At 44.7% G+C, this 26900-nt stretch overlaps 1 protein-coding gene across 1 annotated transcript in view; it reads right to left on the reverse strand.

Annotated features, from left to right (window-relative positions):
* LOC110490338 (cyclin-dependent kinase 17) overlaps positions 1-26900 on the reverse strand; it is a 46461-nt gene that overhangs the window by 3536 nt on the left and 16025 nt on the right. The window contains exons 2-13 of the mRNA XM_021563668.2: positions 10676-10837; positions 9447-9611; positions 6617-6750; positions 4401-4526; positions 4135-4191; positions 3915-4029; positions 3418-3512; positions 3205-3267; positions 2863-3107; positions 630-727; positions 299-404; positions 47-89 (exon numbers count right to left, since the gene is read on the reverse strand). Of these exons, the coding sequence (XP_021419343.2) occupies positions 47-89; positions 299-404; positions 630-727; positions 2863-3107; positions 3205-3267; positions 3418-3512; positions 3915-4029; positions 4135-4191; positions 4401-4526; positions 6617-6750; positions 9447-9611; positions 10676-10802 (1374 nt within the window). The 5' untranslated portion in view covers positions 10803-10837. The remainder of the gene's footprint in view (positions 1-46; positions 90-298; positions 405-629; positions 728-2862; positions 3108-3204; positions 3268-3417; positions 3513-3914; positions 4030-4134; positions 4192-4400; positions 4527-6616; positions 6751-9446; positions 9612-10675; positions 10838-26900) is intronic.

A 26900-nucleotide genomic window follows, 5' to 3' on the forward strand; every position in this document is an offset into this window, starting at 1 on the left:
TGCGTAGGTTACACAGTGTGTGGAAAATGTAGCCAGAGAAACTCACTTTCAGGAATGATAACACTAGCTCAATGCCTTCTGTGTCCAACCTAAAAAGGAGAGAGAGAGAATCACAGGGTTTAATGTCAGTCGGTGGTGACTGATGGGAAGGAAGGAAGTGGAGAGTTGGTTTACTAAAGTTCCACAGGACTTCCTGCCTCATGTACTGACTAAACACACTCACATATACGCATTCACAAACCCACACAGAAACGTGTGCACTCAAACACACTCATATACGCGCGCGCACACAAGCTACCTGGGCGCATGGTTGATGAACGGCTGAGGTTTGTATTTGGGGAAGTTGTAGGATTTGAATTCCTCGACGCCAGAGATCCCTGGCCAGTTGTCCTCTGATGGCGTGCCTGGAGAAAGAGAGAGGGGACCGTCTTCAAATAACGCTCTACCAACGTTTAGTTAACGCTCAAATAATGTCCCCATCATCAGCAGCATGTCTGAGGACTCTCCTGCTTATTTAGAGAGTTCTGTGGTTGTGTTAGTGTGTTCGTCCCTTAGCAGACACTAGGTGGCGCTAGGTCAGTGGGTTAGTTAGGCTGTAACATCCGAATCAGGCTGTACTCTGTCCTCACCCAGCAGTCTGAATATGAGGTGGAGCTCGTCCTCTACGGTGGAGCCAGGAAACAGGGGCCGACCTGCAGCCATCTCATAAAATATACACCCCACACCCCTACACACACACAGAGAGAAAGATAGAGAGAATTACACACAGCTTGTTCACACACACAAACACACACGAAAATAGAGGCTAGGGAGTAGGATGAAGGAGTTAGGACGCAGAGCACTTAATCAAAGTTTATACAGTGCCTTGCGAAAGTATTCGGCCCCCTTGAACTTTGCGACCTTTTGCCACATTTCAGGCTCAAACATAAAGATATAAAACTGTATTTTTTTGTGAAGAATCAACAACAAGTGGGACACAATCATGAAGTGGAACGACATTTATTGGATATTTCAAACTTTTTTAACAAATCAAAAACTGAAAAATTGGGCGTGCAAAATTATTCGGCCCCCTTAAGTTAATACTTTGTAGCGCCACCTTTTGCTGCGATTACAGCTGTAAGGCGCTTGGGGTATGTCTCTTATCATTTTTGCACATCGAGAGACTGACATTTTTTCCCATTCCTCCTTGCAAAACAGCTCGAGCTCAGTGAGGTTGGATGGAGAGCATTTGTGAACAGCAGTTTTCAGTTCTTTCCACAGATTTTCGATTGGATTCAGGTCTGGACTTTGACTTGGCCATTCTAACACCTGGATATGTTTATTTTTGAACCATTCCATTGTAGATTTTGCTTTATGTTTTGGATCAATGTCTTGTTGGAAGACAAATCTCCGTCCCAGTCTCAGGTCTTTTGCAGACTCCATCAGGTTTTCTTCCAGAATGGTCCTGTATTTGGCTCCATCCATCTTCCCATCAATTTTAACCATCTGCCCTGTCCCTGCTGAAGAAAAGCAGGCCCAAACCATGATGCTGCCACCACCATGTTTGACAGTGGGGATGGTGTGTTCAGCTGTGTTGCTTTTACGCCAAACATAACATTTTGCATTGTTGCCAAAAAGTTCAATTTTGGTTTCATCTGACCAGAGCACCTTCTTCCACATGTTTGGTGTGTCTCCCAGGTGGCTTGTGGCAAACTTTAAACTACACTTTTTATGGATATCTTTAAGAAATGGCTTTCTTCTTGCCACTCTTCCATAAAGGCCAGATTTGTGCAATATACGACTGATTGTTGTCCTATGGACAGAGTCTCCCACCTCAGCTGTAGATCTCTGCAGTTCATCCAGAGTGATCATGGGCCTCTTGGCTGCATCTCTGATCAGTCTTCTCCTTGTATGATCTGAAAGTTTAGAAGGACGGCCAGGTCTTGGTAGATTTGCAGTGGTCTGATACTCCTTCCATTTCAATATTATCGCTCGCACAGTGCTCCTTGGGATGTTTAAAGCTTGGGAAATCTTTTTGTATCCAAATCCGGCTTTAAACTTCTTCACAACAGTATCTCGGACCTGCCTGGTGTGTTCCTTGTTCTTCATGATGCTCTCTGCGCTTTTAACGGACCTCTGAGACTATCACAGTGCAGGTGCATTTATACAGAGACTTGATTACACACAGGTGGATTGTATTTATCATCATTAGTCATTTAGGTCAACATTGGATCATTCAGAGATCCTCACTGAACTTCTGGAGAGAGTTTGCTGCACTGAAAGTAAAGGGGCTGAATAATTTTGCACGCCCAATTTTTCAGTTTTTGATTTGTTAAAAAAGTTTGAAATATCCAATAAATGTCGTTCCACTTCATGATTGTGTCCCACTTGTTGTTGATTCTTCACAACAAAATACAGTTTTATATCTTTATGTTTGAAGCCTGAAATGTGGCAAAAGGTCGCAAAGTTCAAGGGGGCCGAATACTTTCGCAAGGCACTGTATGTGTAAAATACATTGAATGAAGTGGTTGTGGTTGCTAGGGTGTAAGGATATAGGGCCCTAAAAACCTGGACCTCAAAGCCAGCCACGGCTTTTTATTTGATTTTTCCTCTCTAATAAGGGACTGATTTAGCCCTGGGACACCAGGTGGGTGCAATTCATTATCAGGTAGAAGAGACAAACAGCACTACTCCGGACCTCCAGAGTAGGATTTGTTTACCCTTGGCGTAGCTTGTTAGGATGTAGTGTTCTTACCACATGTCACTCTGTGTGGAGTACTCGGAGGAGCCTAGCAGGACGTCAGGTGTAGTGTTCTTACCACATGTCAATCTGTGTGGATTACTCGGAGGAGCCTAGCAGGACGTCAGGTGTAGTGTTCTTACCACATGTCAATCTGTGTGGAGTACTCGGAGGAGCCTAGCAGGACGTCAGGAGGCCGGTACCACAGAGTCACCACCTCGTTGGAGTACGTCTTAGTGGGGACAGACTTAGCCCGCGCCAGACCGAAGTCAGCCAGTTTGAGTTCCCCTCTCTCGTTGATGAGCAGGTTCTGGGGCTTTAGGTCTCTGTGGAGAACCTTCCGCTTGTGGCAGTACGCCAACCCCCGCAAAATCTGGAACAAGAAGATCTAGAACCGCACAAACAACACGTGCAATGTTAACCACTATTATGCAAGTGACTTCCAGTACAGTGAGTGCTAGGTCATTCGTCTTGGTCATACTCACCTTGACGTTGTGCATACTCATGATGTTCCCACAGTCATCCATGTACTGCTTCAGGTCTTTATCCTGCACAGGAAGTGAGGACAGCAGTCAGTCAGACAGGACAGGAAGTACATGTACAACAGCCTACTTAAGACGATAAACTCCTCAGATAATTGGGGCAGATATTTGACTACAAAGACCAGCATGAAGTGTGAGCAATTTAGTGATTCTCACCAGGTACTCGAAGACCAGCGTCAGGCTCTTGTCTGTGTGGACAATGTCATGTAAGGTCACGATGTTGGCATGTTTCAGGTCCTTCAGTAACGACACTGGAGAGAGGGAAGGAAAGAGAGGGATGAGGGAGAGCAAGAGAAGGAACAATGGGCGGCAGGTAGCCTAGTAGTTAGAGCGTTGGACTAGTAACCGAAAGGTTGCAAGATTGAATCCCCGAGCTGACAAGGTAAAAATCTGTTGTTCTGCCCCTGAACAAGGCAGTTAAACCACTGTTCCTAGGCCGTCATTGAAAATAAGAATTTGTTCTTAACTGTCTTGCCTAGTTAAATAAAGGTCAAATAAAAAATAAAAACAATAGTGAATGAGAAAGAGCTAAGAGTGATAAAAAATAAAAGATTGAATGTAGCATTGAAATCAGTAATGGGAGGATGAGAGAGCAGAAGAGAAGCAGGCATAAAGTGATAGAGAGGAGGAAAGGCAGAGAGGTATAGACTCACCTTCTCTGATGGCAGTGCAGGGTGCTCCCTCTTCGTGCTCCAGCCTGATCTCCTTTAGCGCCACCAGGTTGTCAGTCAGCTTACTGCGCCCCTTAAATACTGTAGCATAGGTCCCCTATAGAAAAAACTAACTGGTTATGACCGGACTCAAAACAAAATAACTTTCTTGTGAAAAGCATGTTTTCTGATTTTATAGGAGTATGTTTGTGTGTTCTCTGACCTCTCCCAGTTTGTCCAGTTTGATGTAGGTCTCCAGCTTCCCAAAACCAATCTCTGACTGAAAAACACAAATAAAGAGATCATCTTCCATGTTGTTTGTCTTCTTTTTTGTGTTGAATGACGTTTGTACAGTTTTTTCTTCATTCACTACACAAAATTACATACAGAGACAGTCCAATTCAACCTCATGCCTGTTGCCAGAAAGGAGGGCGGTACCTGAACACTGTAGGGCAATAATGTTATATTCCTTCAATCACACACACGTACCAGTGAGGCCCTGCGTGAGAGTCGGCTGAGGGGCTGGTCGAAGGTAGGGCTGCTCAGCTGCAGCTTCTCCAGGTAACCGTCAGGGATACGGATGTCAGCAGGCAGAGACAGACGCTTGTTCAGGTCCTACACACACACACACACAAACAATTGGGTTAGAGGCGTAACATACACATATATCATGTGTCCTATCGAATACTGCGTCTGTCTGTGTGTGAGACATGTAGACAGCAGAAAGCTCCATGACTACACCCACACACTTTGTCCTAGAAATGACTCTCCCCTCCCACTCACTCCAGAAAGAGACAGAAGAATAGAGGCACTTATACAAAAATAATCCATACACGAAAATCATTATTGAAGAGAAAACATGGCATCGCACATTCAGACACAAAACAAGAGTGACAAAAACATAGATAAGCAAACAAGCATCTTCACACACCCACCATGGATATCACGCAACACCTGTGTACCGCCTGCCATCTCTCCCCCATAGAAACAGATCAAAAGAGAGCATCATGTTCTCGCCATAGCTCGTGATATGAATCAATGTATTGTTACAGCCAACTAACCCCATAAACACGCCGCTTCAAAGGGGGGAGAAAATGGGCCGAATGATATGTACCCACATGAGTGTTCGTGTGAATCTGGTTAGATGTAGTAACCGAGATGACGTGTGTGTGTGTTATTATTCAGATACCTGATGATTCCCATCTAAAAAGGTCAAGCACCTCTTGTGCCTCCGCTCAGACTATTAAAATAAACACTTGGCATCAAGGAGAAATAGGTAAATCCGCGTGTGTGTGTGTGTAATACCATAATACTGATATACAGGTAGTCAAGTACTGTTTACACTTCTCCAGACTGACCACCAGGTGGCAGAATGTCACCAGGCTAAGGAAACAGCATTCCTACCAGTGATTCTATAGGAACTCCGTAAACAGAACCAGTGAGACTAGCATGAACCCTGCACTAAATATAGAGTAGAAATTCTAATAGTCCATGGGACACCAGGAACTAAGTCATACTTCACAGCATTCACTCACATAGAAAATAGCAAAAAGAACACAGCTTACACATTCAGAAAAAAGCAAAAACGAGTCACAGAGATGAAAGGAAAAACATCCCCAGGCTTAAAGAGCGACTGAACATTCGCCGATTGGCACGTGTGTTTTTTTGTTGCTTATTAGAAAAACAAGATTTCAGTATTGGAGGTGTTGGTTACCTATGAGACATTGTAGACGTGGAATTAAACTTCCTCAAAATCCCCAAAATGAATCTAAGATAACTCAATAAATCTGTAATTAATTAATTAATTAATTAAAGTTGTTGCCGAGGATGTTTTAGTTACACAAATTTACATCTAACCAAAGTGTTTGGTGCAGTATTTTTCAAGTAAAAAAGTGCGCGTTGCACTGTCTTACGTAAACAAAGCCGGAACTGCTGGGCAAGTCTGTCACTGTTTATGCGAGTGGATAGAGAGCAATCACCGCAGCTGTTCACCCCATGTTAGTGGGCAAATGGACATCGTTAAATTAAAACTCAACCTTCATTTACCCGTTGTGAAGCACGGATGAGACTAACTTTATGACCAAAATTATCCTATTTACACTTTGTAGTACATTTTGACACTAGAATAACTGTTTCGAATTCATACTGATGCCACATCAGTACGTTTTCAGCGGGATTCGTATCTTTTTAAAGACAGTCCTGCTTTAAACCCCAGGTTCTCACTGAGCTATGTGGAGCAGTCTCTCTCCATCCGAAGTTACTCTCATGATTGTTGACCAGCTATGTGGCAGGGGATCGTCTGGAATGCCAGCAGTCAGAGGCCAAGCGTGCCGCAGATTACTGTCACATGACAACATTCCATTAGTCAGTCGTCTGTTTGTGGCCTGAACCAGCTCATACTTTCCACCCTGCCTGCCATCAACCCTCATCTTTCTCCATCTCCGTCTTCCTTTCTCTATCCCACTACCTCCCTTTCCCTCCACATCTCTCCCCCGATCGCTCTACCCTCTTCCTCACTGGTACAGGTTTCTTATCAGTATTCAGAGTCAAACAGTGAAAGCCTCTTAAAAGTGTTCCCTGCTTATCTCTCATCCCCACCACACCAACAGAGAAAGAGCGGAGGAGAAGACAGAGATGGGGAGCCGGGAGAGGTGTAGTTCCCTTCTGTAGCGACAGGGGTTGGTGGTGGTGGTGTGAGGGTGTACCTCCATGGAGATGCGTCGTTGCACCCTGTTCCTCAGACACACCCCGGTGGGCGACTGCACCTCGTCCGACGACGTCCCAGACGCCTGGTCACTCTCCCCGTCTGAGCCCATCTTCAGGTTCTCATGGACGATGTCTTGGGAGGAGGAGAGGAAGAGGAGAAAGAGGGAGGAAGAGTTACAGTTTAGAAGCTGAACTTGCTCAATTTCAACATTTTGCCTGGCAAATGACACTCGTGATCTTCTATGAGATAAACATGGCATGGATTTGCTATAGCTTGTGTCAAACTGAGTCAGTATGCTGTTTTTTATTTGATTTATTTCACCTTTATTTAACCAGGTAGGCTAGTTGAGAACAAGTTCTCATTTACAACTGTGACCTGGCCAAGATAAAGCATAGCAGTGTGAACAGACAACACAGAGTTACACATGGAGTAAACAATTAACAAGTCAATAACATAGTAGAAAAAAAGAAAAGAGTATATATACATTGTGTGCAAAAGGCATGAGGAGGTAGGCAAATTACAATTTTGCAGATTAACACTGGAGTGATACATGATCAGATGGTCATGTGCAGGTAGAGATACTGGTGTGCAAAAGAGCAGAAAAGTAAATAAATAAAAACAGTATGGGGATGAGGTAGGTAAATTGGGTGGGCTATTTACCGATAGACAATGTACAGCTGCAGCCATCGGTTAGCTGCTCAGATAGCAGATGTTTAAAGTTGGTGAGGGAGATAAAAGTCTCCAACTTCAGCGATTTTTGCAATTCGTTTCAGTGACAGGCAGCAGAGAACTGGAAGGAAAGGCGGCCAAATGAGGTGTTGGCTTTAGGGATGATCAGTGAGATACACCTGCTGGAGCGCGTGCTACGGGTGGGTGTTGCCATCGTGACCAGTGAACTGAGATAAGGCGGAGCTTTACCTAGCATGGACTTGTAGATGACCTGGAGCCAGTGGGTCTGGCGACGAATATGTAGCGAGGACCAGCCGACTAGAGCATACAGGTCGCAGTGGTGGTTGGTATAAGGTGCTTTAGTAACAAAACGGATGGCACTGTGATAAACTGCATCCAGTTTGCTGAGTAGAGTGTTGGAAGCTATTTTGTAGATGACATCGCCAAAGTCGAGGATCGGTAGGATAGTCAGTTTTACTAGGGTAAGTTTGGCGGCGTGAGTGAAGGAGGCTTTGTTGCGGAATAGAATGCTGACTCTGGAGATGTTTGATATGAGTCTGGAAGTAGAGTTTACAGTCTAGCCAGACACCTAGGTACTTATAGATGTCCACATATTCTAGGTCGGAACCATCCAGGGTGGTGATGCTAGGTCGGGCGTGCGGGTGCAGGCAGCGAACGGTTAAAAAGCATACATTTGGTTTTACTAGCGTTTAAGAGCAGTTGGAGGCCACGGAAGGAGTGTTGTATGGCATTGAAGCTCGTTTGGAGGTTAGATAGCGCAGTGTCCAAGGAAGGGCCAGAAGTATACAGAATGGTGTCGTCTGCGTAGAGGTGAATCAGGGAATCGCCCACAGCAAGAGCAACATCATTGATATATACAGAGAAAAGAGTCGGCCCAAGAATTGAACCCTGTGGCACCCCCATAGAGACTACCAGAGGACCGGACAACATGCCCTCTGATTTGACACACTGAACTCTGTCTGCAAAGTAATTGGTGAACCAGGCAAGGCAGTCATTAGAAAAACCGAGGCTACTGAGTCTGAGTCTAAGAATATGAGAGAATAAGTTAGAGACCGAGAGAGGAGTGCTTTATCTCATTCTGTCAACAGTTACAGTTTATGGCCTGGTCCTGATCCTACAACCTCTCAAGTTCCCTTCTTTCATTATCCCGCAGCCCCACCTCCAACCCAGCAGCCTGTCGTCATACCATCCCATATCATCCAGCACACCACACTACTGTCATCTCCCTCCTTTCTGCTTCTCTCTCCAGCCGTCGATCTCCTTCTCTGCCTACCAAAGACCCCTCCTTTCATTCCAACTTCACTCTCTTTGGCCCTATTTCTCCCTCTCTCCTTTGAGGTAAACCGGTACATGACAGTGTGTACTAATCTAGTTCCATCTTGTCCCAGAAAGACTTGCCTGATTGTCTGTTCCCCCCCCAATATCCCCAAACCCATGTAACTAACTGGGACACAGTTCAGTCTGAGGTGACGCTCCTCATGACAACTTATAGACAAGACCGCAGACCAAAATAGTTGGCTCACCCTGGAGACCAGAGAACAGCTATCGTCATGGTGATGGCTCAGAGAAAATGCAGGGAAAACATTTGTCCGCAGACACACACAAATGTATGAAATCACACAAACATAAAACTTTTAGATGCAAATATACACCCGCACAAGCACACAGTGTAGAATGAGAACAGTTGACTCGTGCAAAAACACATAATTGAGAGGAAGATTGGAGATAAAGATGGCGAGACAGACGAGTCTGGTGTTGTGTGTGATGAAAAGTCACACCATGACCATGTCAGGATGGAACTCTCAGGGGCTATGACTAACTTCCTGTTTGTCCTCTGTCGCCATCTGCTCTTTCTCTGTCACTTCCTGGTGCATAGGCACGAGTATGCCCATCTCCACGGCAACTCACCTTGGCAGCCGGGTGACGACCGGGTGGCATGACCATGAAGGAGAACAGGTTGCTTATAGTGGTGCTGCTAGTGGGTGTGTCATTTGTAAATATGGCTACATGTTTGAATGAGTGTGTGTGTATGACATGTGCGCGCGTGCATATGAGTGTTTGTGCGAGCATGTGTGCCGTTAGTGTATACGTGCTTGTGCATCTCCGAGTCTGTTTGTTTCGCTCTCTGTGTAACTCACCGAGGCGGCTGCCGTTGCTGGGGAAGGTCATGAAGGAGCCCAGGCTTCCTCCGATGACACTGTGTGGTCTGCGGAGGGGGGGCTTCTTGAAGGAGCCGGTGTACTGGTGCAGGAACGAGTGCATGCTGTGGGAGGAGGGCGGTCGCCCATTACGCACGATCGGCTCTGCAAGGAGAAACAATATGTCAATCAATCTGCCCATCTATCTATCCATCCATCCGATTCATCACGCAATCTACCAATGAATCAATCAGTCATTTGTACAAGTAGTTCATGTACTGTTCGGTCTTCTGTTGAGCAGAATTCAGTAAACAGAGTGCTTCCTTGTTTTATATAAAAACAGCAGAAAAGAACACTTATGCAACCTAAAGTAGGATAGAGGATGTTAGCTTCAGACATTTTGGGATGTTGCAGTGTTTGTGAAAGTGTTTTCCTTTTCTGTGTGATGTCTTTTCCACAAACATTGTGGCAGCGTCACCTTCCGTCCCCCTGCGTTGTGTGTGTGTGTGTCCCAGTAGGCGTTTCATCTCACCAGGCTGCTTCTGTTGTTACATAAGGACATAAAGAGCTACTCTCTAGGACACGATCATTCACACTGCTGCTCGCTCTCCCTGTGTGTCAATTTCCCCTCTCGATGTCTCTCACCCCGTTCCCTCACTCTAATCACTTCAGATGGCAAGAAAGGATACCATTGGCTGCCAGCTACATCAAACATTTCAACTGTATCCTCGGGGTGACCAAAGGGCCCTAGTGTGTGTGTCCACTGGCTGGCTGTACCCTCGGGGTGACCAAAGGGCCCTAGTGTGTGTGTCCACTGGCTGGCTGTATCCTCGGGGTGACCAAAGGGCCCTAGTGTGTGTGTCCACTGGCTGGCTGTATCCTCGGGGTGACCAAAGGGCCCTAGTGTGTGTGTCCACTGGCTGGCTGTATCCTCGGGGTGACCAAATGGCCCTAGTGTGTGTGTCCACTGGCTGGCTGTATCCTCGGGGTGACCAAAGGGCCCTAGTGTGTGTGTCCACTGGCTGGCTGTATCCTTCTCTACTGGCATTCAGTCAAGAGTCACTTCATAATAGTAACATCATCAGTCTCTCATCACTGGGACTTGCACAGAGCACAGTAGACGTGTGTGTGTGTGTGCTCCGTTTGTTTACTAATACAATATCTAATACTCACACACACACACACACACACACACACACACACACACACACACACGCGCGCCTACTGACCGCTGTCCTTGTTGCCGCCGTCCTCGATGGTCATCTGCTCGGCCAGTTCAGACAGAGACTCGTCTATGGTGTGGCTGGAGCGCAGCGTTAGAGACAGACGCCGCTTAAACCTCTTCATCTTCTCCATCACACACTCCTCAGGGTTGGCTGGGCTGGCAGGGCCTGTAGGGCACAGATGGCAAAGGTCAGCACTGGACACACACACACACACACACACACGTTTTAGGTGGCAAGGCGTAAACAAGTAACTTGTAATTGTCTCGATAAGAAAAGATGGCGCTGAAGAACATAGCTGACGTTTTACACTCTCCCAACCAATTGTGAATTATTATTTATTCTATTTTTTTTTACTTATTGTGTACATAATGTTGCTGCTACCGTCTCGTATGTCCGAAAATAACGTCAGGACATCAGAAAAGCGATTACTCACCGCGGACTGGAATAAACGTTTTGTTTTGTGTGAAGAAAAGACGTCGGAAAAGGAGACGCATATCGGGGATCCTTCTGAAAAGTCGGAGGCGAGGGAGTAAACTCCCAATGCCTTCCATTCTCCTTGCTACTATTAAGATTATCCTACCAACGGGACATTAAAAACTAACATCTCATGTTTCACATAGACGTGGCTGAACGAAGAAACTGACAATATACAGTGAGGGAAAAAGTATTTGATCCCATGCTGATTTTGTACGTTTGCCCACTGACAAAGAAATTATCAGTCTATAATTTTAATGGTGGGTTTATTTGAACAGTGAGAGACAGAATAACAACAACAAAATCCAGAAAAAAACGCATGTCAAAAATGTTATCAATTGATTTGCATTTTAATGAGGGAAATATAAGTATTTGACCCCTCTGCAAAACATGACTTAGTACTTGGTGGCAAAACCCTTGTTGGCAATCACAGAGGTCAGACATTTCTTGTAGTTGGCCACCAGGTTTGCACACATCTCAGGAGGGATTTTGCCCCACTCCTCTTTGCAGATCTTCTCCAAGTCATTAAGGTTTCGAGGCTGACATTTGGCAACTCGAACCTTCAGTTCTCTCCACAGATTTTCTATGGGATTAAGGTCTGGAGACTAAGGTCCTGGAGTGGCCTAGTCAATGTGCTTCTTCTTGAGCCACTCCTTTGTTGCCTTGGCCATGTGTTTTGGGTCATTGTCATGTGGGAATACCCATCCACGACCCATTTTCAATGCCCTGGCTGAGGGAAGGAGGTTCTCACCCAAGATTTGACGGCACATGGCCCTGTCCATCGTCCCTTTGATACGGTGAAGTTGTCCTGTCCCTTTAGCAGAAAAACACCCACAAAGTATAATGTTTCCACCTCCATGTTTGACGGTGGGGATGGTGTTCTTGGGGCCATAGGCAGAATTCCTCCTCCTCCAAACACAGAGAGTTAAGTTGATGCCAAAGAGCTCCATTTTGGTCTCATCTGACCACAACACTTTCACCCAGTTGTCCTCTGAATCATTCAGATGTTCATTGGCAAACTTCAGATGGGCATGTATATGTGCTTTCTTGAGCAGGGGGACCTTGCGGGCGCTGCAGGATTTCTATCCTTCACGGCGTAGTGTGTTACCAATTGTTTTCTTGGTGACTATGGTCCCAGCTGCCTTGAGATCATTGACAAGATCCTCCAGTGTAGTTCTGGGCTGATTCCTCACCGTTCTCATGATCATTGCAACTCCATGAGGTGAGATCTTACATGGAGCCCCAGTCCGAGGGAGATTGATAGTTCTTTTGTGTTTCTTCCATTTGCAAATAATCGCACCAACTGTTGTCACCTTCTCACCTAGCTTATTGGCGATGGTCTTGTAGCCCATTCCAGCCTTGTGTAGGTCTACAGTGCCTTGCGAAAGTATTCGGCCCCCTTGAACTTTGCGAACTTTTGCCACATTTCAGGCTTCAAACATAAAGATATAAAACTGTATTTTTTTGTGAAGAATCAACAACAAGTGGGACACAATCATGAAGTGGAACGACATTTATTGGATATTTCAAACTTTTTTAACAAATCAAAAACTGAAAAATTGGGTGTGCAAAATTATTCAGCCCCTTTACTTTCAGTGCAGCAAACTCTCTCCAGAAGTTCAGTGAGGATTTCTGAATGATCCAATGTTGACATAAATGACAAATGATGATAAATACAATCCACCTGTGTGTAATCAAGTCTCCGTATAAATGCACCTGCACTGTGATAGTCTCAGAGGTCTGTTAAAAGCGCAGAGAGCATCATGAAGAACAAGGAACACACCAGGTAGGTCCGAGATACTGTTGTGAAGAAGTTTAAAGCCGGATTTGGATACAAAAAGATTTCCCAAGCTTTAAACATCCCAAGGAGCACTGTGCAAGCGATAATATTGAAATGGAAGGAGTATCAGACCACTGCAAATCTACCAAGACCTGGCCGTCCCTCTAAACTTTCAGCTCATACAAGGAGAAGACTGATCAGAGATGCAGCCAAGAGGCCCATGATCACTCTGGATGAACTGCAGAGATCTACAGCTGAGGTGGGAGACTCTGTCCATAGGACAACAATCAGTCGTATATTGCACAAATCTGGCCTTTATGGAAGAGTGGCAAGAAGAAAGCCATTTCTTAAAGATATCCATAAAAAGTGTTGTTTAAAGTTTGCCACAAGCCACCTGGGAGACACACCAAACATGTGGAAGAAGGTGCTCTGGTCAGATTAAACCAAAATTGAACTTTTTGGCAACAATGCAAAACGTTATGTTTGGCGTAAAAGCAACACAGCTGAACACACCATCCCCACTGTCAAACATGGTGGTGGCAGCATCATGGTTTGGGCCTGCTTTTCTTCAGCAGGGACAGGGAAGATGGTTAAAATTGATGGGAAGATGGATGGAGCCAAATACAGGACCATTCTGGAAGAAAACCTGATGGAGTCTGCAAAAGACCTGAGACTGGGACGGAGATTTGTCTTCCAACAAGACAATGATCCAAAACATAAAGCAAAATCTACAATGGAATGGTTCAAAAATAAACATATCCAGGTGTTAGAATGGCCAAGTCAAAGTCCAGACCTGAATCCAATCGAGAATCTGTGGAAAGAACTGAAAACTGCTGTTCACAAATGCTCTCCATCCAACCTCACTGAGCTCGAGCTGTTTTGCAAGGAGGAATGGGAAAACATTTCAGTCTCTCGATGTGCAAAACTGATAGACATACCCCAAGCGACTTACAGCTGTAATCGCAGCAAAAGGTGGCGCTACAAAGTATTAACTTAAGGTGGCTGAATAATTTTGCACGCCCAATTTTTCAGTTTTTGATTTGTTAAAAAAGTTTGAAATATCCAATAAATGTCGTTCCACTTCATGATTGTGTCCCACTTGTTGTTGATTCTTCACAAAAAAATACAGTTTTATATCTTTATGTTTGAAGCCTGAAATGTGGCAAAAGGTCGCAAAGTTCAAGGGGGCTGAATACTTTCGCAAGGCACTGTACAATCTTGTCCCTGACATCCTCGGAGAACTCTTTGGTCTTGGCCATGGTGGAGAGTTTGGAATCTGATTGATTGATTGCTTCTGTGGACAGGTGTCTTTTACACACTCCCTTTAAGAGTGTGCTCCTAATCTCAGCTCGTTACCTGTATAAAAGACACCTGGGAGCCAGAAATCTTTCCGATTGAGAGGGGGTAAAATACTTATTTCCCTCATTAAAATGCAAATCAATTTATAAAAATTTGGACATGAGTTTTTCTGGATTTTGTTGTTGTTATTCTGTCTCTCACTGTTCAAATAAACCCACCATTAAAATTATAGACTGGTCATTTATTTGTCAGTGGGCAAACATACAAAATCTGCATGGGATCAAATACTTTTTTCCCTCACTGTAGAGCTGGCAGGGATTTTCCATTCACCGGAAGAACAGAGACGCTACCTCTGGTAAAACCAGGGGTGGGGGTGTGTGTCTATTTGTCAATAACAGTTGGTGCGCGATGTCTAATATTAAAGAATTCTCGAGGTATTGCTCGCCTGAGGTAGAGAACCGTATGATAAGCTGTCGACCACACTATCTACCAAGAGAGTTCTCATCTGTATTATTTGTAGCTGTCTATTTACCACCAGAAAGCGAAGCTGGCATTAAGACCGCTCTCAACCAACTCTATAAGGCCATAAGCAAAGAAGAAAATGCTCACCCAGAAGCAGTGCTCCTAGTGGCAGGGGACGTTAATGCAGGCAAACTTAAATCAGTTTTACCTCATTTTTACCAGCATGTCACATGTGCAACCAGAGAAAAAAAAAATCCTAGACCACCTTTACACCACACATAGAGATGCATACAAGGCTCTCCGCCACCCTCCATTTGGCAAATCTGACCACAATTCTATCCTCCTGATTCCTGCTTGCAAACAAAAACTAAAGCAGGTGGTACCAGTGACTCGTTCAATACGGAAGTGGTCAGAAGACGCGGATGCTATGCTACAGGACTGTTTTGCTAGCACAGACTGGAATATGTTCCGGGATTCAACCAATGGCATTGAGGAATACACCACCTCAGTCATCTTGTACTTAGTCCACTCCTGTATTCCCTGTTCACCCATGGAGTCGTGTTTGGCACGCAGTCAACACCATCATTAAGTTTGCTGACGACACAACAGTGGTAGGCTGATCACAGACAACAATAAGACGGACAGCCTATAGGGAGGTAGTACTGAGAACTGTCAGTATGGTGCCAGGACAACAACCTCTCCCTCAATGTGAGCAAGATAAAGGAGCTGATCGTGGACTACAGGAAAAGGGGAGCCGAACAGGCCCCCATTAACATCGATGGGGCTGATGTGGAGCGGGTCGAGAATTTCAAGTTCCTTGGTGTCCACATCACCAACGAACTATCATTGTCTAAACATACAAAGACAGTTGTGAAGAGGGCACGACAAAACCTTTTCCCCCTCAGGAGGCTGAAAAGATTTGGCATGGGTCCTCAGATCCTCAAAAAGTTCTACAGCTGCAACATCAAGAGCATCCTGATCGGTTGAATCACCGCCTGGTATGCTAACTCCTTGGCATCTGACCGTAAGGTGCTACAGAGGGTAGTGCGAACGGCCCAGTACATCACTGGGGCCAAGCTTCCTGCCATCCAGGACCTATATAATCGGCGGTGTCAGAGGAAAGACCATAAAATTGTCAAAGACTCCAGTCACCCAAGTTATAGACTGCTTTCACTGCTCCCGCACGACAAGCGGTACCAGAGCACCAAGTCGAGGACAAAAGGCTCCTCAAGAGCTTCTACCCCCAAGCCATAAGACTGCTGAAGAATTAATAAAATCGCCACTGGACGATTTACATTGACACCCCCCCCCCCTCCCTTTTTTACACTGCTGCATCTCTATGTGTGGTGTAAAGTTGGTCTAGGATTGTTTTCTTCTCTGGTTGCACATATGACATGCTGGTAAAAATTTGATAAAACTGATTTAAGTTTGCCTGCGTTAAAGTCCCCGGCCACTAGGAGTGCCGCTTCTGGGTGAGCATTTTCTTCTTTGCTTATGGCCTTGAGAGAGGTCTTAGTGCCTGCTTTGTTCTGTGGTGGTAAATAGACGGCTACGAATAATATAGTTGAGAACTCTCTCAAATGTTGCTCACATAGCAACATGCTAGCTTCCTTATCTTGGTATTGGTACAGCTGGGTTGGAGTGACCATGTTATTATTCCAGTATGGACTGATATTGTACATGCTACCAACACATGAACACACATAAGACAGTGAGAAGCCCAAACCTTAAGCTGCAAGAGTATGTAGAGGCCGAGAACACACGGGTGGGCTAAAATAGCACCCTTCATAAATAAACTACACCTCCTTTTAATCTAATATTTATGATGAGTAGATGAATACTGCAGTCACCACACCTCCCCTCAGCACTCAGCTAGGGCCTTCATAAAGCATGAATTAAACATGAATTTAACATCCAAACATGATACTGCTTTCCTTAATTGCAAGCAAAATGCATTAACACACACACACACACATACACACGTGCAGACACTCATACATAATTTATCAAGGCCATCTACTGTGGCTAAAATGACATAATGAGAGGTGCAATACAGAGATGAGCTTCAAATCCACGTATCAGCTACATATAGGAATAGCAGTCATACACACACTTAAAACACACACACACACACACACACCGACCTCACCATCAGTGTCCACAGATTGGCCACACCCTAAGTAACAGCAGTGGTAGTCATGTGGTTGTGTCTAGTTGTGTGATTGGTGGGCTGCAGTGACAGACCTAGTCCAGCGGCTGCAGTGATTGGCCGAGGCAGGCTGGTTGGCTGAGTGTGATGGGAGGTGAAAAGGCCACAGACTGGGAGAACTGGCCACATTCCATAGCAACACAAATACCTGCCTGGTCCGATGGTATGGCTGTGTTTTGTGTGCATCCATCCGTGTAGGATCCATTGTACCAATTAATTATGTGTTGTGTGTGAATATGTTAGTGTATGATTTGTGTGTGTATGGTAAATATACATAAATGTAGAATCCGGTATGTGTGTATGCATCAGTGTATGGTTTGGGAATCAGTGTGTGTGTTTATGTGTATCAGTATGTGTGTGTGCATGCTGACACAGCAGTAAGCCAGGTCATAGGAAACACCTTGCTCTCTCTGCCCCAGGCCAGTTTTCCTGCCCATTGTGTTGCCGTGGTGACGCCCCTCGGACGATCGGGACCCACCCTTCTAACCCCCTCACGCCATCCCATACTGGACACAGTGATAACACACTGCCAGCTAGCAGTGAAGTTTGCGGTGTGTGTGTGTGTGTCTCTCTCTCACACATGGGATACAGTTAGCCACTACATCAAGAAAACATCCTAACACAGCACTAACCTCACATCAGACAGACAGAGACACAAGAAGAGGACCAAGATTATCTAACTATCCATCTCTCCACCCATCTCCACTATTTTTACAAAAGTATGTAGACACCCCTTCAAATGAGAGGATTCGGCAATTTCAGCCACACCCGTTGCTAACAGGTGTATATAATCAAGCACACAGCCATGCAATCTCCGTAGACAAACATTGGCAGTCATAGGATGTCACCTTTCCAACAAGTCCGTTCGCCAAATGTATGCCTTGCTAGAGATGCCTTGGTCAACTGTAAGTGCTGTTATTGTGAAGTGGAAACGTCTAGGAGCAACAACGGCTCAGTCACGAAGTGGTAGGCCACACAAGCTCACAGAACGGGACCGCCGAGGTGCTGAAGTGACTGTTAGTCAGGCCTAATCGCCCAACATCAATGCCCACCCTCACTAATGCTCATGGCTGAATGGAAGCAAGTCCCAGCAGCAATGTTCCAACATCTAGCGGAAAGCCTTCCCAGAAGTGGACGCTGTGACAGCAGCAAATGGGGGAACCAACTCCATATTAATGCCCAGGATTTTGGACTGAGATGTTCGATGAGCAGGTGTCCACATACTTTAGGTCACGTAGTATACATTTCTCTTTCACTCCCTCTGAGATCATTAGCTCAACAGTATACAGTCATGTCCAAACGTTGAGAATGACACAAATATTAATTTTCACAAAGTCTGCTGCCTCAGTTTGTATAATGGCAATTTGCATACACCCCAGAATGTTATGAAGAGTGATCAGATTAATTGCAAAGTCCCTCTTTGCCATGCAAATGAACTGAAACCCCAAAACACATTTCCACTGTATTTCAGCCCTGCCACAAAAGGACCAGCTGACATCATGTCAGTGATTCTCTCATTAACACAGGTGTGAGTGTTGACGAGGATAATGCCGGAGATCACTCTGTCATGCTGATTGAGTTTGAATAACAGACTGGAAGCTTCAAAAGGAGGGTGGTGCTTGGAATCATTGTTCTTTTTCTGTCAACCATGGTTATCTGCAAGGAAACACATGCCGTCATCATTGCTTTGCACAAAAAGAGCTTCACAGGCAAGGATATTGCTGCCAGTAAGATTGCACCTAAATCAACCATTTATCGGATCATCAAGAACTTCAAGGAGAGCGGTTCAATTGTTGTGAAGGCTTCAGGGTGCCCAAGAAAGTCCAGCAAGCGCCAGGACTGTCTCCTAAAGTTGATTCAGCTGCGGGATCGGGGCACCACCAGTACAGAGCTTGCTCAGGAATGGCAGCAGGCAGGTTTGAGTGCAACTGCATGCACAGTGAGGCAAAGACTTTTGGAAAAAGAGGAAGGCCTGGTGTCAAGAAGGGCAGCAAAGAAGCCACTTCTTTCCAGGAAAAACATCAGGGACAGTCTGATATTCTGCAAAAGATACAGGGATTGGACTGCTGAGGACTGGGGTAAAGTCATTTTCTCTGATGAATCCTCTTTCCGATTGTTTGGGGCACCCGGAAAAAAGCTTGTCCGGAGAAGACAAGGTGAGCGCTACCATCAGACCATTCATGTGTGGGGTTGCTTCTCAGCCAAGGGAGTGGGCTCACTCACAATTTTGCCTAAGAACACAGCCATTAATAAAGAATGGTACCAACACATCCTCTGAGAGCAACTTCTCCCAACCATCCAGGAACAGTTTGGTGACAAACAATGCCTTGCCATAAGGCAAAAGTAATAACTAAATGGCTCGGGGAACAAAACATCGACATTTTGGGTCCATGGCCAGGAAACTCCCCAGACCTTAATCCCATTGAGAACTTGTGGTCAATCCTCAAGAGGCGTGTGGACAAACAAAAACCCACAAATTGTGACAAACTCCAAGCATTTATTATGCAAGAATGGGCTGCCATCAGTCAGGATGTGGCCCAGAAGTTAATTGACAGCATGCCAGGGCGGATTGCAGAGGTCTTGAAAAAGAAGGGTCAACACTGCAAATATTGACTCTTTGCATCAACTTCATGTAATTGTCAATAAAAGCCTTTGGCACTTATGAAATGCTTGTAATTATACTTCACTATTCCATAGTAACATCTGACAAAAATATCTAAAGACACTGAAGCAGCAAACTTTGCGGAAATTAACTTCTCAAAACTTTTGGCCACGACTGTAGACTTGAGACACCATCTGTCGGTCTAAACGCACACACGCCATCCTTACCATTTCTCTGTCATTCCTGATGGCATGTGTGTGCATTGCAGGAATCATTCAAATCAATGACTGTCTGGATCTGTGGCTGCAGTGTACCCAACCCCGATCCTAACACACACACACACACAGTACGTCCAGCCTAATCCTGTAAACTCAAATTACCTCCAGGCTTGGAGGTACCGGTCAATAGGGCACAACGTCAAAGAACGATCAGATACAAATATATAGTGTAGAACAGACATGCCTCTCTGTCATGAAGAGTGAGGAATCACATCAGCTCTATACATTTCTATCTGTGCCCTCAAATATGCCCCAGGCCAACGCATATAAAACACATACAGCAGCACATCCCCCCCTCGCCAGTCAACCACTAATCTACCAATGAAAATCTATGAAACACTGTGTGTGTTAGGGGATTAGTCTCCCCACCCTTCACATGCCCTAACACCCACCATGTACCAGGCAGGGTGAAGGCAGGGACGCTTTGATGTCAGGTTTAAGCCTGTGTGTGTGCGCGTGTGTGTGTGTTGCACGGGTATGACCTGGTTCTCTTCTCATCTCGGCTGGAGTTGATCTCATTAAAACAAACATAGTTAATGAAGGAGGGGAGTGTGTGTTTTTAGTTTTACTATCGTTGTGGGGACCTGAAGACAAGTGGGGACATTCCACCTATCCCCATAAGGAAAAAGCTTATTTTAGGCTTAAGGGTTAGGTTTACAATTAGGGTTACGTTAGGGGTTAAGGATTAGGTGTAGAGTTAAGGTTAGGGAAAATAGGATTTTGGATGGGAATCAACCGTTTGGTCTCCACAAGGATAGTAAAATAAACGTGTGTGAGAATGTGTCTGTAGGTGTCTTCATTTGTTTAAGCACAACAAACCTGCTCTAAAGAGAGTCAGGGGAGATGGAGTGAGAGAAAAAAGGAAAAAAGACGAGAGTGAGATAAAAACAGAGAGAGCAGGAGGGAGAGAGAGAGGTAAAACAGAGTGATTAGGAGGGGAAGAGAGAGAGAAGGGGGAAAGAATTAACAAAAAAGCTGCGCAAACTAGAATGCTACTTGGCCCTAAACTGAGAGTACAGTGGCAGAATACCTGACCACTGTGACTGACCCAAACTTAAGGACTCAGTGAGCATAGCCTTGCTATTGAGAAAGGCCACCGTAGGCCGACCTGGCTCTTAAGAGAAGACAGGCTATGTGCACACTGCCCACAAAATGAGGTGGTAACTGAGCTGCACTTCCTAACCTGCCAAATGTATGACCATATTAGAGACATACTTCTCTCAGATTACACAGACTCCCATATCTAATGGGTGAAATACAACAGATGTGTGACCTGTTGCCACAAAAAAAGAGCAACCAGTGAAGAACAAACACCATTGTAAATACAACCCATATTTATGTTTTTTTTCCTTTTGTACTTGAACTATTTGCACATAATATGACATTTGAAATGTTTTTACTCTTTTGGAACTTTTGTGAGTGTAATGTTCACTGTTAATTTGTATTGTTTATTTAACTTTTGTTTATTATCTACTTCACTTGCTTTGGCAATGTAAACATACGTTTCCCATGCCAGCCCTTAAATTCAATTGAGATGGAGGTAAAAACAGAGAGAGCAGGATGGGGAAGAGTGTGTTCTGAGTTCACTAATATGATTTTCCAACAGAACATTCTCCATTTATCTTATCAGCCACACTCGTGGTCCCCACACACACTCCTTTAAAAGTGCCTTCCTCACCATCTTAAATAAGCATGCCCCATTCAAAAAATGTAGAACTAGGAATAGATATAGTCCTTGGTTCACTCCAGACCTGTCTGCCCTTGACCAGCACAAAAACATCCTGTGGCGTTTTGCATTAGCAACGAACAGCCCCCGTGATATGTAACTTTTCAGGGAAGTTAGGAAGAAATATACACAGGCAGTTAGGAAAGCGAAGGCTAGCTTTTTCAAACAGAAATTTGCATCCTGTAGTACAAACTCAAAAAAGTTCTGGGACACTGTAAAGTCCATGGAGAATAAGAGCACCTCCTCCCAGCTGCCCACTGCTCTGAGGCTAGGAAACACTGTCACCACCGATAAATCCACTATACTTGAGAATTTCAATAAGTATTTCTCTACGGCTGGCCATGCTTTCCACCTGGCTACCCCTACCCCGGTCAACTGCCCGGCACCCTCCACAGCAACCCGCCAAAGCCCCCACCATTTCTCCTTTACCCAAATCCAGATAGCTGATGTTCTGAAAGAGCTGCAAAATCTGGACCCCTACAAATCACCCGGGCTAGACAACCTGACTAAATTGTTGCAACTCCTATTACTAGCCTGTTCAACCTCTCTTTCATATCGTCTGAGATTCCCAAAGATTGGAAAGCTGCTGCGGTCATCCCCCTCTTCAAAGTGGGTGACACTCTAGACCCAAACTGCTACAGACCTATATCTATCCTACCCTGTCTTTCTAAGGTCTCCGAAAGCCAAGTTAACAAACAGATTACCGACCATTTCGAATCCCACCGTACCTTCTCTGCTATGCAATCTGGTTTCAGAGCTGGTCATGGGTGCACCTCAGCCACGCTCAAGGTTCTAAACAACATCATAACCGCCATTGATAAGACACATTACTGTGCAGCCGTATTCATCGACCTGGCCAAGGCTTTCGACTCTGTCAATCACAACATTCTTATTGGCAGACTCGACAGCCTTGGTTTCTCAAATGATTGCCTCGCTTGGTTCACCAACTACTTCTCTGATAGAGTTCAGTGTGTCCAATCGGAGGGCCTGTTGTCCGGACCTCTGGCTATCTTTATGGATGTGCCACAGGGTTCAATTCTCGGGCCGATTCTCTTTTCTGTATACATCAATGATGTTGCTCTTGCTGCTGATGATTCTCTGGTACACCTCTACGCAGACAACACCATTCTGTATACTTCTGGCCCCTCTTTGGACACTGTGTTAACTAACCTCCAGACGAGCTTCAATGCCATACAACTCTCCTTCCGTGACCTCCAACTGCTCTTAAACGCAGGGAAAACTAAATGCATGCTATTCAACCGATCACTGCCTGCACCTGCTCGCCCGTCCAGCATCACTACTATGGACGGCTCTGACTTAGAATACGTGGACAACTACAAATACTTAGGTGTCTGGTTAGACTGTAACTCTCCTTCCAGAATCACATTAAGCATCTCCAATCCAAAATTAAATCTAGAATTGGCTTCCTATATCGCAACAAAGCATCCTTCACTCATGCTGCCAAACATACCCTCGTAAAACTGACCATCCTACCAATCCTCGACTTCGGTGATGTCATCTATAAAATAGCCTCCAACACTCTACTCAACAAACTGGATGCGGTCTATCACAGTGCCATCCATTTTGTCACCAAAACCCCATACACTACCCACCATTGCGACCTCTACGCTCTCGTTTATTGGCCCTCGCTTCATACGCGTCGCCAAACCCACTGGCTACAGGTTATCTACAAGTCTCTGCTGGGTAAAGCCCTGCCTTATCTCAGCTCACTGGTCACCATAGCAGCATCCACTCGTAGCACGCACTCCAGCAGGTATATCTCACTGGTCACCCCCAAAGCCAATTCCTCCTTTGGTTGTCTTTCCTTCCAGTTCTCTGCTGCCAATTACTGGAACGAACTGCAAAAATCCCTGAAGCTGGTGACTCATATCTCCCTCACTAGCTTTAAGCACCAGCTGTCAGAGCAGCTCACAGATCACTGCACCTGTACATAGCCCATCTATCTACCTACCTCATCCCCATACAGTATTTATTTATCTTGCTTCTTTGCACCCCTGTATCTCTACTTGCACATTCATCTTCTGCACATCTACCATTCCAGTGTTTAATTGATCTAAATCGCAAGTAAATTGCTATATTGTAATTACTTTGCCACCATGGCCTATTTATTGCCTTAACTCCCTTATCTTACCTTATTTGCACTCACTGCATATAGACTTTTTGTTTTCTTTTGTTCTACTGTATGTTTTGTTTATTCCATGTGTAACTCTGTGTTGTTGCATGTGTCCAATTGCTATGCTTTATCTTGACCAGGTCACAGTTGCAAATGAGAACTTGTTCTCAACTAGTCTACCTGGTTAAATAAAGGTGAAATAAAATAAACACACACACAATAGTGAGTGTGTTAATGTCAGTAAGGCAATGATACTAATGTTACTGACATGTTCGTTATCATCCCAACAACTCCTTCCTTTTGCTAATGGGCAGAGTGCAGGACACAGGCCTGGTCATGTGGCTGGGAATGAGTATGCCTGTGTCTGCCCCTCAGAGCATCACTGTCCTTGGGCAGACAGGCTAGGAAAGTGGGCAGGCTGTGGATGATTGGGTTGCTGAGACAAAGGTTGTGTCTGCTGCTGTGGGGAGTGACACACACATTCTTTACCTGCTGAATGAGCTGGCAAGGAAATATGAGAAGAACTGAGGGCCAAGGAAGCCACAGCTGTCCTCCAATGTGTGTGTGTTGGGCAGTCTTCTATCCAACAAGAAAAAAACACACACTGCTGATCCCATCTCCGCTAACTAGAGCAGATCCCTCTCTGCCACCCTGCAGTGTAGATATAGAGTTACTAGATTAGCTGTTCCCATTGGACAGGGTCCAGAATCCTGTATCAGCAGCACAAGGAGAAAACTCAACCTCTCATTCACCATCTCTCTAGTGGTTCGTTGGTTGGGCGCGCGCACACACACACACACACACACAGTAGGGATCATCAACTAGATTCAACCGCAGGACATTTTTTTCTTGAGCAGATGGTCAGGGGGCTGGAACATAATTTCAAATAATTTGTAGACTGCAAATTGACTAAAACATAAATCATTTAAAACCTTGCTCACATTGTATAAGATCACATACACTGAGTGTACAAAACATTAAGAATACTTCCCTAATATTGAGTTGCACATTTCAGCCCTGTTCAAAGGCACTTACTGTAAATCTTTTGTCTTGCCCATTCTCCCTCTGAATGGCACACATAGAAAACCACGTCTCAATGCTTAAAAATCCTTCTTTAACCTGTCTCCTCCCCTTCATCGACACTGACTGAAGTGGATTTAACAAGTGACATCAATAAGGGATCGTATAGCTTTCACCTGGATTCACCTGGTCGGTGTCATGGAAAGAGGAGGTGTTTTGTTCACTCAGTGTGTGCACAAAATAAATAAATAAATATATTTAGCATGGTAATAGTTCAGAACAGATTTCCAAAATTAAAAATCACTTGGACCTGATTTGCTGGTGGTTTTGTACAGTCTTTTATAGCCAACAATAAATAAATAAAATATCTAGCTTTTTATTTTTGCTCAGAAAACTTGGGGAGACAAATAAAATCACCCACGGGCCACCAGCTGGGGAAGCCTGGTGTACAGGTAGGGCTGCAAGATATGGGCAAATAATCTAATTGTGAATTATTTTTAACCAAATATTGCAAATGTGATTTTACTTGCGATTTAGATCAAAACACTTGGGTAAACTGTTGGAATCATATAAATAAAATGAGTATTCCAACTCTATGGTTGGTGTTGTTTAGCATGACAACTAATGAAAAAAACCTGTAGAAGTTGTTGTGACAGGGTAGGAACCAAAGTGTTGGTCAGAGTTTCAGGGGATCCTTATAACATGTTACATTCATGATGTTTTACAAAATTTATCAGCCTCGAGATATGGATATTGCAATTTTGATTAAAGTATGATACATTGTTTTAATTGAACCTTTACTTCAAAATCAAATCAAATCAAATTGTATTTGTCACATACACATGGTTAGCAGATGTTAATGCGAGTGTAGCGAAATGCTTGTACTTCACTAGGCGAGTCAGTTAAGAACAAATTCTTATTTACAATGATGGCCTCGGAACAGTGGGGTAACTGCCTTGTTCAGGGGCAGAACAACAGATTTTTTCCTTGTCAGCTCAGAGATTCGATCTAGCAACCTTTCAACTATTGGCCCAACACTCTGACCACTAGGCTACCTGCTGCCCCTGTGCAGCGAGATAAGCACTCTCTCAGATAGAGTACAGAGGGATGTAACAGAGACAGGTATTATCTCTGGGGCACACCAAAACAAAGAGAGCTCATTTGACAGGGCTGGCATATCTAAATGATGTGAAAGAGAAAGCACAGAGAATTCCCCATCAAACACAATCCAACACACTGGCTGATGGGCTCTGTCCCGGTATCCCCCTCGTCTCTCCCCCTCTCTCTCTCTGTAATCAGCATCCCTTCAACAACAAAAAAAACATACATGCGCAAGCAGGCACACACACAGCCTATACATTCTTCTGTGAAATCCTGACCCACATACCAAACCCAAACCAGGCACTTCCTCAGATCTTCCCTCGTTCCCCTTAGCCTGTCCTTCTGGGGGTCCCCCAGTGCATCATGGGTAAGCTAGAGCTCAGCGAAGAGGAGGAGACTTCAAAGGACAGGCGGGGGAGAGACGGCAGACGACAAGGCCTAATTAAGACTAATACACACAATCACATCAAAGTCAATTCCTTCAAATTTGACAACTAAGACAGCTCCCTTGAAGGCATGTCCCTAAAGTAAGATACAGTAGTTCCACCCCCATTTAGGGAAATCTGCCTTGAAATTGTAAAAGAGAACAGCAACTTTTGTCCCTCTCTAGACCCTGAACTCTTCTCGTCACCATGGTGACCAAGGCCCCAGAGTCTATATTCTGCTTCCAAAAGATTAGGAGGTCTAGACTATCCCAGAACTCTATCTGGCTGGTTGCTCTTTCTCCTCCAGTCTCACTCCCACTCTTTGTCAAGTAACTAGGAAATATGATATGGTCAAATTAATATCCAATTGAAAATGGAAAAAATAAAAAATAAATGGAATGAGAAAAGACGTATGTGAATATGTGGGTGTCGATGTGCACGCGAGAGAGTGTGAAGGCGAGAGCGAGCAAGCAAAGGATAAAGAGAGGGAGGAAAAGAGAAAGTGAGCATATTTGGAGTGAGAAGAACAGAATGGCGTCTTTGTGTTTGTGTAAGAGGCATGACATCACCAGGGTAACTCCAGGCATGTACTGTTAGCTGAGGAAAGTACAGAGAAAGAACAGAGACCGAGCTGTACTGTAATTCAATACGAAACCAGGAACCCCCCCCTCCCCCAAAAAAAAAATACCATGATTTTGAAATGTTCACGAAATGTAAT

Source organism: Oncorhynchus mykiss, chromosome 15, assembly GCF_013265735.2.
Source record: "Oncorhynchus mykiss isolate Arlee chromosome 15, USDA_OmykA_1.1, whole genome shotgun sequence".
Taxonomy (NCBI): domain Eukaryota; kingdom Metazoa; phylum Chordata; class Actinopteri; order Salmoniformes; family Salmonidae; genus Oncorhynchus; species Oncorhynchus mykiss.